Here is a 13,355-nt window from a genome sequence, read left to right on the forward strand (position 1 = left end):
TCAGGCCCTAAATTCAAGCCCAGGACTGGCACACACACTCACGCGTGCATGCGCGCGCGCACACACACACACACACACACACACCACGGTCACTTCATCTATTAGACAACTCATAAGATTTACACTCATAGTCCACACACACACACACACACACACACACACACACACACACACACACACACACACCACAGTCACTTCATCTATTAGACAACTCATAAGATTTACACTCATAGTCCACACACATACACACAGACACACACACACACACACACACACCACGGTCACTTCATCTATTAGACAACTCATAAGATTTACACTCATAGTCCATAACCTCTTCTCTTCTCTCAACAATTCTTCCTGGGATTACTTAAAGCCATTTTCTTACTCCTAGTGTTCTAGAATTAAAGAAATAGCAATATTTAAAAAGAACATTGTCTGGAAGGTTTTAACTAAAACTAGTCAGTACAAAACTGACTTTGTAGATGACTAAAACTAGTCATCTACTTTGTAGTTTTGTGATCATTTACTTTGTAGATGGATAAAATATTGTTCTTGTTCTCAACATCTCAAAACCTAGCTGAGTTAACTGTACATGTAAAGAATGAGATACCAGCACTTACACTGTACATCAAGTGACTGGTAACTGAGCTACTTTCAACTCAGGGACAGGAAGGATGGTAACCTATCATTATGTTCTACTGAGTATTAAAAACAAAAATCATGCTGGGAACTGGTGGCTCACGCCTGTAACCCTATACTCAGTAGCTGAGAACTGAGGACTGTGGTTTGAAGCCAGCCTAGGAAAAACAAATCTATGAGACTCATATCTAATTAACTAGAAATGGCTGGAAGTGGCTCAAGTGCAGCTCAAGAGTTAAGAGTGCCAGCCTTGAGTAAAAAAGCCAAGGAAGGGTATGAGTATCTGAGTTCAAGCCCCAGTACTGGCACAAAAGAAAAAAACAAAGAAAGTAGCATTCTTTTAACACATCTCTTTATTAGTCTTTTCTCAATTAATTTCACCATTATTTCAGCCTTATTCTATCTCTGGTTTCTAAGTGACTGTACTAAAGTGTCCTTAAAAAATTCTTAATGTTTCGCTATGAACTTTTCTTTAAATGATGGGAAGAAAGAACAGAGTATGTACTAAAGAAAACCAATTCAGCCTGGGTTTGCATAAAAAAGAGAAGTTATCAACATCCCTCATTAAAAATTCTTCATTAAAAATAAAGCCAGACAATGGTGGCTCACACCTATAATTGTAATTACTGAGGAGGCTAAGATCTGAGAATTACAGCTCAAAGCCAGCCTGGACAGGAAAGTCCATGAGACATTTATCTCCAATTAACTACCAAAAAGCCAGAAGTTGGTGCTGTGACTCATGTGGTAGAGTGCTACTAGCATCGAGCAAAATAGCTAAGGGATAATGTCCAGTCCCTGAGTTCAAGCCCCAGGACAGGGACAAAAAAAAAAAAAAAAGGATAATACTAAACATTTAAATATAAGCAGATATTGAAAGTTCATCTTTCCTATGTTTTGCAGGTTAAGCACATGCTTGAAAGACAAATGCTGTTAGTAAAGCTATGTGCAGTACATTAATAAAACTCGTGAAACCACCATTACCAACGTTCTGCATACACAGCATGCGTGAGTTGCAAGATGGGCCCTGTACCTTTAATTCTTTAAGCCCCTGCATGTATCTCCCTTCTACATCCTGTATCTGGTCCTTCAGGTCATAGATATCCTGCAGGACATAGGAACGAACCATTGCATAAACAATGCATAAATGTAAGTTAAGACTTAAAAGATTCAGATGAAAAGACATGCTTTCGTACACTCCAGACTTGATGATACATCGAAGTACAAAATGTAACTACCTCTCCAAACCACTGAAAGGAACAAATAGAGTAGATCATAATGGGACTGAAGAAGGTAAACAACCTAATGTCAATATTTTTTTTTTGCCATTAAATTCTGTTGAAAACAACATTAGCAAATGAGAGCAGGGCTAAATATTGAAAAATGGTAAATAACGTATTTTAACATATTACTTGAAAAATTTTTTAAAAATCTAGCATAATACTTCACCCTCTACAACTAGTAAAATACATTGAAAGTTAGAAGAAAATTTTGCTGATCCATATATAAGTGGCAAAAGCTGTAATACACATATATGCAGCAAGTTAATCTTCTGTTACTGACCACAATTTGGGAAAGAGAAGCCAAATACAAAAATTTTGAATATAATGTCAAATAAGATATTTTATCCAGATGACACCATTTAAATGTGATAAAACCATATCTTACCATAATCCTCTCGGAGAAAAGTGGAAGAAATCAGATTTTAAATAGAAAATATTGTTTCCCTGGTGTCCATCACAGTTATGGAAGGTCAATTCTGGATCTTTACTGTAGGTGGAAATGTAACTGCTATGTGGCCCTGAATATGATTCTGCAATTATATGCAGGATCAATTATTAAAAGTAAATCACATATATTTTTGGCACTGTGTCTTCCCTATCCCACCCTGTTAAATTTGTCTTTTATACATTCATTTCAGCAAAAGATATTTTCAAAGGACCTATCAGGAGCCAGATGCTGGATCACAAAAACTTCACTTCTTTCAAGGAATGATGTCCTTTTGTTCCACAAGAATGTAGCACCTAAGGTGGGCACTGGTAGCTCACACCTGTAATCCTAGCTACTCAGGAGGCTGAGACCTGAGGATCAAGGTTCAAAGTCAGCCCAGGAAGGAAGGTATGTGTGAGACTCTTATCTCCAACTAACCACCAGAGTGGCACTGTCGTTCAAAGTGGTAGAGCTCTAGCTTTCAACAAAAGAGCTCAAGAACAGTGCCCAAGCCCTGAGTTCAAAACCCATGATCCCTCTCCGCCACCCCCCCCAATCCAAAAAAGAATGTAGCACCTAAAGGCAAGATTTTGCCTTACCCAACTCTGTACCCCCAGCACTTATGCCTGGTACACAATAACACAATGGATACTGACATTTTCAAAGCTATGGCCATGCTGGCTTAAAGTGACATTTTCAAAGCTATGGCCATGCTGGCTTAAGTCAACTCTCCTTCTCTGTCACTTTTTCAAATCCTCATCCAATTAACTCAGTTTTATTCTTGGTCCTAACATCATATAAAATCACTTGGTTTTAATACTGAAACAATGTATTTTCTATGAGATAGTGGTCTTCTAAAGGCCAGAGTATGTTTTGCTACCTATCTCTCTAGATGGCAAGTTTTCAATAAACAAGAATAGAGGAAGAAAGGAATGCAGTTTCTCTATTACCCTTCACCCAATTCCTTAGCAGGCTCAGCAATTAAAGACATCAAAGAATATTTTTTACTTTTTTTTTTTTTTTTTGCCGGTCATGGGGCCTGAACTCTGGGTCTGGGTGCTGTCCCTCAGCTCTTCAGCTCAAGGCTAGTGCTCTACCACTGGAGCCACAGTGCCACTTCCGGCTTTTTCTGTTTATGTGGTGCTGAGGAATCGAACCCAGGGCCTCATGCTTGCAAGGCATGCACTCTACCACTGAGCCACCTTCCCAGCCCTATTTTTTACATTTTTATCTCCCAGATGAAGGAGTTAAGAAGGATAGTGACTCAACTAAAACTAATAAGTCTTTTCACTATCTAAGGTGTCTCTCTTAACTCAAATATTCTTCTACTATTATTATGAAAAACTGATAACTGTATACAGGTAAATAATATTGTAATGACTCAAAGGCTAATAATCCTACAGTCTCTATTTGTAAATCTCTGTATTTTCCATTTAAAATACAGCAAATTAATTCTGAGTTACTTTTACATACATAACAAAAACATTTTGGCTTTGGCAAAACTTGTTCCAATACCATCATATTTTTAGGGGAAAATAAAAAGAATTACTTAATTTCTTTCAGGTTCTAAAACACCTGAGAGTAATTGATGAGCTACATTGACCATTTCTTTGAAGAAATCATACTCCTTGTTCCTAGGAAGTCTCATTTGTTAAGAATCTCCTTATAAACTACAAAGAGACCAAAAGACTTTCAAACACAAATGAAAACTCAGGTTTACCCGCAATTCACTTAATGAGGTGTCTGGGTCTATTAAGCTGCTGGTATCCCCACTTCCTCGTCTGGATGAATTTCCACTTAGCGGGGTTGTTGCTGAGGCAGAATTTCGAGATGATGGCTAGAAGAAATAAGACACTTCTGAGATTTTTGTTTCATTAAAAACGTTTGCTATGAAACTAAAAATAAGGGCAGGTTGTTAGGACCAGATGTAAAATTTCAATATAGAAACTAATTAACAGTGTGATCAAGAAGCCACCAAATGCAATTGATGGACAATTAGATTGGTTTGGGGGTCGGAAGCATTCAGAGAAAGGCCCATGGCAAGGAAGCAGAATTTCATTAACTCAAATGTTTTATTAGAAGCTAGAATTCAAAATAACCAAGGAGTTTCTGTGGGAGTTTATTTTCTAAGTTTATCATTGCTATTTCCAACAGTACTCTAATGAGTACATCAGATTAGCCTAGAAAAGTTTTACAACTTTAAAATCAGATGTCCCTAGTTCATAAAAATTCCTAAATTCTTTTTTTAATCCTTTAGAGATTCTGGTTGCAGCTAAGAGCAACGACTCTGCATACCACTGTGAATTTAGACTACTCGTCACTAAATCATGCTAATTGTTAACAAACAACAGAGATCTGTGCTGTCCAATGAACTAGTGCTACTGAACAATTGTAATGTGGCTAGTCCAAATTGAGATTTAAGTATAAAATATATATCAAAGGCTTAGTGTGGACAAAAATTGAAAAATCTCACTAATAATTTCTCACATTGGTTTTATGTTGAAATATTTGGACATCTGGGTAAAATATTATTTAAATTTAGCTTTTAGTGTTGCTACCAGAAAATTTAAACTTACATATGTTTACAGTGTTGTCTTGCATTATATTTTAGTTGCATGTTCTAGAGTATAAAACTAATTAAGACAAATCATTTTCCTGACTTCCCTAAGGCTACTTTTAGAAAAAAAAAAAATGACCACTACCATAAAAGCAATTCCTAGCCAGAGGCATGGCTGAGCAATACAGCACCTGCCTGAGCTCAAGGCTCTGAGTTCAAACTCAAGTACTGCCAATAAAATAACGTCACTCCCAGGAGACATTTGATCTCAAGAAATAATTTATTTATAAAAGGAAAAACAAACACCTGAGATTGTAATCACAGACATTTAATTTTCAGTGTCATACGACTTGTCAAGATCAACTTTTAGAGGAATGAAAATGAAAGAAAAAAAGTAATCAAAAGCTAAAAAAGTGACATTCAGTGAAATAAAATGCAACCATTTCTCTTCCCAGGGCTTCATGTGATTTAACTTCCAAGGAATTTTGAGGGGTCAAGGACAGGAAATAGATGAAGAGTAGCTGTATCAGACCAATTGCAGTAAAATAAAAGAATGAACAAAATGTAAGCTTAAGTGGCCTTAAGAACTTAATTTCCTCAGGAATTTATATACTCACCCTTGTGTAATTTTCAGCATACTGTTTGTCAGATTTTTCATCCAACTAGAAAGGAATAGAGATTTTAAAAATTAGCAAAAATATTTATTAGCATGTTCATTTTTTGTAAGGGTTGAAAAAAATCTCATTTGAGTTCTCCAAGTTCAATGATGTTTGAAACCTAAAAGTAAACAGTAAAACTGAAATAAAAGTTAAGACACAAAGAGAAAATGTCAGGAATTTATATTCAAAGGAAGATAAGCACTAAGCACTTTCAGATTTCTATACATTAAAGAATACTGTATATAAGCTTCAGTTTCAACACTGCAAATGTCAATACAAAAAAGCATGCACATATCAAAGAAAAAATCTAATAAAAATAAACCAAAAGCCAAAAAATACATTTTTAACATTACTAGGACATAAAACACATCAATAAAACTAGTTAGTACTTTTTATGGCCAAAAAAAGTTCAGGTTATACTACAAGACACAAATCATTTTTTCCTCACGTCATTAAAGGATTTTTGTTTTTTGTTAAGGGGTGTACATACACATGGTCTCCCTACCAAGAACAAAAAAAAATGCAAACAACACAAAAAGGTTATGAAAAATAGGCCTCTTTCCCTACCATGCCATACTGTTTCCTCTGATTACCAAAGGCAACCAACTCCAAAGTCTTTAAAATATCCTAAACACTAGGAACCTACGTACATTCAAAGTCTCAAAGTTTTAAGAAAGCATTTGAGATTTGGTCCTATCATGTATTATTCCCTTACAATATAGTATTTATTCATTTGCTTACTGTCTGGTCTAATATAAGCCCTATGTATGTATATGGGCTCTTTTCTATATTTCTAGTGCCAAGTATAGCACACCTACCATATAGGACTTAAAACTCTATTAGATAAATGAAAAAATGAATCTGCTACCTAATTTATTTTTATAGCTTCATAGTAACATGGTATCTTGACATGCTATAGTTAATTTATCTCCTGCTAATAGGTCTTGGTTTTTTTTTAATTGTTTTTTTTTCAGATAGTTTATCAAGAAAGAAAAGGATATATTAAAAATTTGCTCCAAAACTCTTCTGACTTTATTATAAATAAGGTGAAAACTCAGAGGTGAAAAGACTTTGCTGAATGTTGAACAATTACTAAATGCCTCAGATGAATCGAAACATCAGTTTTATGAACTCTAGTATGTGTAGCTATCTCAATAGCTATAAAGAGATTTAACTAAATAAAAATACATATCCAGGTTCCAATTACTAGACCTGCTTTCCCAACCCAACCTAGAGAAGAGATGAGGAAATGTTTAATTAATAGATACAACATGAAATGTCATTACTTCTGGCTCTGTTCTGATCATCACTTGATCCTAACTTCCTTGTATTTGAAACTTTGTAGTGATCTTATTACCCATATTCATCATCCAGATAATCTTTTTAAAAACATCTGTTAAATACTATATCAGTAATATAAACACTAATTTTAGATTTTAACTTTTGTTTTTGCTTTCTTGCTATACCCTCCCTAAAAGAAATCGCTCTATTTGGATTTTTTAATAATATATGAAATGTTTTACAACAACCAACCAAATATATGTTTTAATATGGCAATTATTGTTATAAAAGGTAATAGTTCTCCCTCAAATTTCTACTAGTAAAATGCATTGTCTTTATGTAATCTGTTATATTTTATAATAAAAGAAATACTGTATCTTAATGAACTGGCTTATTTTCCTCATATTTTTCAAGTCTTTTCTGCCAAAGTGTTAAAAAGAAAACGAACCCTTTTAAAATAGCAATTATGAAATTTATAACAACTATTTATAATAAAATTTATAACAACAATTATAGTCTTTATAATAATTAAAAATAAGAAATAAAATTTAAAAACCTAAAAAAGAAAAGCAAGAAGTATTCAAAGTTAAAATATTCTTCTAAGTCTATTTAAAATCTTTCTTCATACCTGACTCTTATAAAACTGAACTTCAAACTCACCCACTTACTAGTAGACCATCACCATGGAATAATCTTGTATTTCCAAGGTTACACCAGTGAAGTCAGACGTAACAATGTTGATTCTATCTTGTTTCACTATATTTTGACATGGCCCAATTGTCGCAACTCAAACTGATCATGCGCCAAACCTCGGGATTGTTAAGACAGGAGAGGAAAAAAAAAGCCTACAGCAGCAGTATGCCGCAGTACAGTTATTTTGGTTGCAGTGACTTGGCCAGAGACTTCTTCAGTTGTCACTTTTGAACAGCTTTGTAAAGTAAAACGCTATACTGTAAACAGTCCAAGGAATCCAAGAGATTGACAAAGATGAATTAAGGTAACAAACTAATGTTCATAATGACTGAAAAAGTTTGTGGGAGATTGTGATAAAACTTATTAAAATTCAACTATGTTTAGAGTATAAAAGTGTACTTTTGTATACCAAAAGTATTTATAGTGTAGTATTTGTGATGCAGTCTGTTCAAGGCAGTCATTAAATCCTATTCTAGCAATTACTTGATAGAAAGATAGATAGATAGATAGATAGATAGATAGATAGATAGATAGATAGATAGATAGATAGATGACAGACAGACAGACAGACAGACAGACAGACAGACCCCTTATCTGAAATGCTTGGGACCAGATGAGTTTCAGATTTCAGACATTTTAAGATTTAAAGATACTATAATATACATAATAAAATACCTTGCAAATGAGATTCAAGTCTAACATGAAATTTATATTTCATATACACATCCAATCCACACAGGCTAAAGGTTAATTTTCTATGTTAATTTTTAGTGTGTCTGAGTTTTTACAGGAACCTATCACATGACAACTGTTGGGATTTTCCACTGTGACATCATGTCAGTACTCAAATTTTCCAGATTTTACATCATGTCAGGTTTTGGATTTTTTGATTAAGGATGTTCAGTCAGTGATGGCATGGCAATGTTATTCAAAAACAATTTTTTGAAAAAATAGAAAATCTGATTACCTAGTCACAGAGGGATGAGAATAATCAATTTAATAACTGCCTAAAGAAAAACTGGTTGATGAGTCTATCCAAAAATCAATTATTATTAATCAACAAATTTTGTTAGCATACTTACATTCTTTTTCTTTATTCTAGTTGGACACAAAGTATACATATATAACTAATAAAGAAAAAATTAAGTGACTAAGAAAATTATAAGCCGGGTACCGGTGGCTCATGCCTGTAATACTAGCTACTCAGGAGGCTGAGATCTGAGGATCTGGGCAGCAAAGTCTGTGAGATTCTTCTCTCCAATAAACCAATAGAAAACTGGAATTGGCGTTGTAGCTCAAGTGGTAGAGTGCTTGCCTTGAGCTGAAGAGAGCAGGGACAGCACCCAGGCCCAGATTTCAAGCCCCGCGACCGACAAAAAAGGGAAAAAAAAAAAAAGAAAACTATAAATTCTGGACTGTTTGCAGAATCAGAGCATCGTTTTTAACACCTACTAGCTCAGAAGTTATTAACTATCAAGACTATAAATATATATTTGGTCTACAATGTGGTAGAACAAAAACTCTAAATTTTAGTTTAGGCCTGTAATCCTACCTACTTAGGAGGCTGAAATTTGAAGATCATGATTTGAAGCCAGCCAGGACAAAAAAGTCTATGAGACTTTTTTTTTTTTGGTCAGTCGTTGGTCTTGAACTCTGGGCTTGGGTGCTGTCCCTGCACCCTTCAGCTCAAGGCCAGCATTCTACCACTTGAGCCACAGTGCAACTTCCAGTTTTCTAGTGGTTTATTGGAGATAAGAGTCTCCTGCTTGGGCTGGCTTTGAACTATGATCCTCAGATCTCAGCCTCCTGAGTAGCTAGTATTACAGCTGTAAGCTACCTGTGCCCGGCTCTTCTATGAGACTTTTGAATGACCAAAAAAGCAGGAAGTAGAACTGTGCCCCACCAAAAAGAAATTTACTGTCAGTAATTTAAAATCAGAATGTTTTACATAAAAAAAAAACAGATTTCTAACATATGTTTAAAAGATAGAGATCCTTCTGTACATCACCTTTTAAATAACAATTAAAAATTGTTAAGACAGAGAGATGGGTCATGGGGCTTGAACTCTGGGCCTGGGCTCTGTTCCTCAGCTCTTCAGTTCAAGACTAGCACTCTACCACTTTGAGCTACAGTGCCACTTCCAGTTTTCTGGTGGTCCACTGGAAGTAAGAGTCTCACAGACTTTCTTGCCTAGCCTGGCTTTGAACGAGATCCTCAGATCTCAGCCTCCTGAGTAGCTAGGATTACAGGTGTGAGCCACCAGCACCCGGCTTCTACCAATATTTTTTGTACCAGTCCTGGGGCTTGAACTTAGGGCCTGGGCCTTGAACGTTTTTGCTCAAGGTTGGGGCCCTACTACTTGAGCTAGTTTCACTTCCAGCTTTTTGGTTGTTAACTGGGGGTAAAAGTTTCACAAACTTTCCTGCCTGGACTGGCTTTGAACCACAACCTTCAGATGTCAGCTTCATAAGTAGCTAGGATTGAAGGCGTCAGTTACCAGTGCCTGGCTCGCATCTCCTTTTAACATGTCTATAGTGAGCTGAATTATAGCATACTCTACAAAACATATACCTGGGTTTTGGGTTTTTTTTTTTTGTCCGAGACCAGGACTTGAACCAGTATATGATGGTTTCACTCACTGGCTGGCACTCTACTACCTGAGCCATGCCTCTAATCCCAAGAAACACGTTTGTTTTTTATTTTTTTTAATTTGCTTTAGAAAGGGGCCTAGCAAATATTTTTAAACTTTGCCAAGAGGCAAAAAAAAGGATATTACATATGCACTTGTACAGCCACTTAAAAATATAAAAGCCAGGGGCTGGGAAGGTGGTTCAGTGCTTGCATGCTTGAGGCCCTGGGTTCCATTCCTCAGCACCATATAAGCAGAAAAAAAAAAAAAAAGCCGGAAGTGGCATTGTGGCTCAAGTGGTAGAGTGCTAGCCTTGAGCTGAAGAGCTGAGGAACAGCGCCCAGGCCCAGAGTTCAGGCCCCACAACCAGACCCCCCCAAAAATATAAAAGCCAGTGAGTGTCATACGGGCTATAAAATAACAGGAAGATTTTGAAGCCCTGTCCTAAAGCATCTTTTGCTTACACTAAAGAGTTATATTTACTTAGTAGAGACAAGAAGAAACTAAAAGAACTGTCAACATTTTAGTTTCTGTGTAACTTACTTAATTTCCAAGAAATAATTATAAATAGAACATCTATTAATTCAGACATCATGGATAGAACATACATATTAAAATAGAGAATGTTTATAGAATAAATATATGTATTTATATAACACATAATCTTATATATATTTATATAATATATATGCTGGATATATAGAATAAATTCAATTGTCTATATCCATGCTAAGAAGAAGATAAGCAGGCTAAACAGACAATATTTCAAAAGAATGATTAGAGAATCAGCCTTCCAATTTAATAAGTAAACAGAGCCCTTAATTCAATCCATGACAAGATATTAGATTTGAAAAACAACTTTCCTAGGGAGTAAATTCAGTGCCTGAATTTTAACAGCTACTCTATTAGTTGTTAGTCACAGCCTAAGACAACATAATCACTCCATGCAATGGACTCACACTGGTCAAGTCTGGGATACTGGCATCATCCACCTCAGAGACAACACTCCCCCTACGATTCGAACGACTAAAATAGTCAGCAGCAGAAACCTTCTAGTCAGAAAAAACAAAAACAAAAAACCACTTTAAAAGTTAATAGAAGACAGAAGAAAAGAACATTGGCCCAAACAGAAAAAAATGTTTTAATTTCATGTATGATAAAAGTATTATGAAACAAAGAAACTTTATAATTAATCTACTCAAAAGTTACCAAAAAAAAAAAAAAAGTTTCTTAAGTGAAATCACAGCTCCCTTAAAGCACTTGTTTATGTAAACTACAATTCCACACAATAGAGGTAATTTACTGGCTAAGGGCAAGCAAATCTCACACATTCTTAACTGGCAGTTTCCAAGATTGTAGCTACCTAATACCTCTACTATATTTCATAAAGTTTATTCATTATAGCTATCAATTCTAGTGATAGCTAATTTCCACCCTTTTTTATATTCCTCAAGATCAGGAAATATACAAAATACAAAGGAAAAAAAAAAACCCACTCATCTCTTTTTGGTTCACCCAACTTGCCAGCTATTTCCTGACTCAGACGTGGACACTGCTCTGGAAAGCTCTTTCTTTATACCTTCCCCTCCACCACTACCAAACAAACAAACAAATAACAACAACAACAACAAAAACCAGCTGGCTCCTCATATTTTAGGGAGCAGCTCAGAGATTTCTGGCCCCGACTACTCCACCCAAAGGGGCACATGCGCACACAAACAGTTTGCTCTCTGTGGTATAACACACTATTCCTAGCACTCAGTGCCTCAAAATACTAAACACAGTACCTAGCAAATTAATAAAGCAAATTTTATCTCATCAACCAATTATTCTTTATTTCACTCAGTTGACTGTTTACCTTGCTTCTCCTGGAGGAGAGGGTGATTCAGAAACTCATAAGTAAAGACAAAGTAGACCTATGAAGTTTTGTTAATGACTAATAAAATCAAATAATCATTTTTATTCACAATAATACTATAACAGATATTTACATACCAATATATATATATATATACACATGTATATGGGGCTAATATGTCAGAACTGCTTTAGGTATTTTCTATAATTCACTGAATTCATCTATTAGGCCTACCTATAAATTAGACAGCCTTAATATCTCCATGGTAAATATTAAAAGAACCACCATAGAAGTGGATGCAAGCCCAAGCACCAATTTACTTTTCTAAAGTGCTTTCAGGTGTTATGGCTTATTTTCTTTCCTTCAGTAGCATGAACACCAATTGTCTGACTGAGGGACCACATCTGCTTTAATAAAATAAGTGAAATTTGCCAATAAATCCCACACAAGCATTTGGTGTTCCATTTCTCTTTACAATCTTCCTAGTAACAAGAACTGTATTAAATAGATCGTTTTTCTGGATGTAATTACCACCTCACAGAAAGAATGCTTTGTCTAGCTCCAAGTTGACACATGTAAGCTTTACAATGTTATTTTCAGATCATTTTCTTAAATATAATAGATGTCATCAAGCCAATGTGAAAGTTCCAGCTTCATAAAAGAAATGAGGAATAAAAATTGGATGAATGAACTAGATTTGTTTAACTGAGCCCTCAGTAACTTAAAAAGTTCACTGATCTTAACAGTTAAATATTGATTAAAGGGCTGGGAAGGTGGCTCAGTGGCAGAGCGCTTGCCTTGCATGCTTGAGGCCCTGGGTTCGATTCCTCAGCACCACATAAGCAAGAAGAAAAAAGCCGGAAGTGGCGCTGTGGCTCAAGTGGTAGAGCGCTAGTCTTAAGCTTAAGAGCTGAGGGACAGCACCCAGGCCCAGAGTTCAGGCCCACGACCGGACCCAAAAAAAAAAAAAATATATATATATATATATATATATATATATATATGATTAAATACCACATACAGAAGTATCTGGCAACATGATTTGTATTCCATAATTATGAATTAATGATAAAGTATTTTTGCTTGAGATATTTTTGTTTAATGAAATACACACTAAAATGCATTGCATAACAGCTATGGAGAATAAAACATAGACAAGTTTCAATAAATGACTTGTATATGAGACATCTACAAGAATAAGACCCATAGTCTCAACGTAACATTATAAAGCAAAGTATTCACATAAATTTAAGGAAAATGCTCATTTTATCAAGCACAAATTTTATTTTCCAGTAGATTTCATTGTTGTCACTTTAAAAGTTGTCATATTTG

General features: G+C 35.2%; 1 protein-coding gene across 17 annotated transcripts in view; it reads right to left on the minus strand.

Annotated features, from left to right (window-relative positions):
* Positions 1-13,355, minus strand: part of Lrrfip2 (LRR binding FLII interacting protein 2) — a 119,285-nt gene that overhangs the window by 38,346 nt on the left and 67,584 nt on the right. For 6 of the 17 annotated variants that reach the window (XM_070006602.1, XM_070006607.1, XM_070006604.1 and 3 more), the window contains 4 exons: positions 11,125-11,217; positions 5,521-5,565; positions 4,067-4,183; positions 1,670-1,741 (listed from right to left, as the gene is read on the minus strand). In XM_070006602.1, the coding sequence (XP_069862703.1) occupies positions 1,670-1,741; positions 4,067-4,183; positions 5,521-5,565; positions 11,125-11,217 (327 nt within the window). The remainder of the gene's footprint in view (positions 1-1,669; positions 1,742-4,066; positions 4,184-5,520; positions 5,566-11,124; positions 11,218-13,355) is intronic. The other 11 variants (XM_070006609.1, XM_070006608.1, XM_070006613.1 and 8 more) reach the window with 4 other exon arrangements.

Source organism: Dipodomys merriami, unplaced genomic scaffold, assembly GCF_024711535.1.
Source record: "Dipodomys merriami isolate MVZ:Mamm:240054 unplaced genomic scaffold, mDipMer1.0.p SCAF_7, whole genome shotgun sequence".
Lineage (NCBI taxonomy): Eukaryota > Metazoa > Chordata > Mammalia > Rodentia > Heteromyidae > Dipodomys > Dipodomys merriami.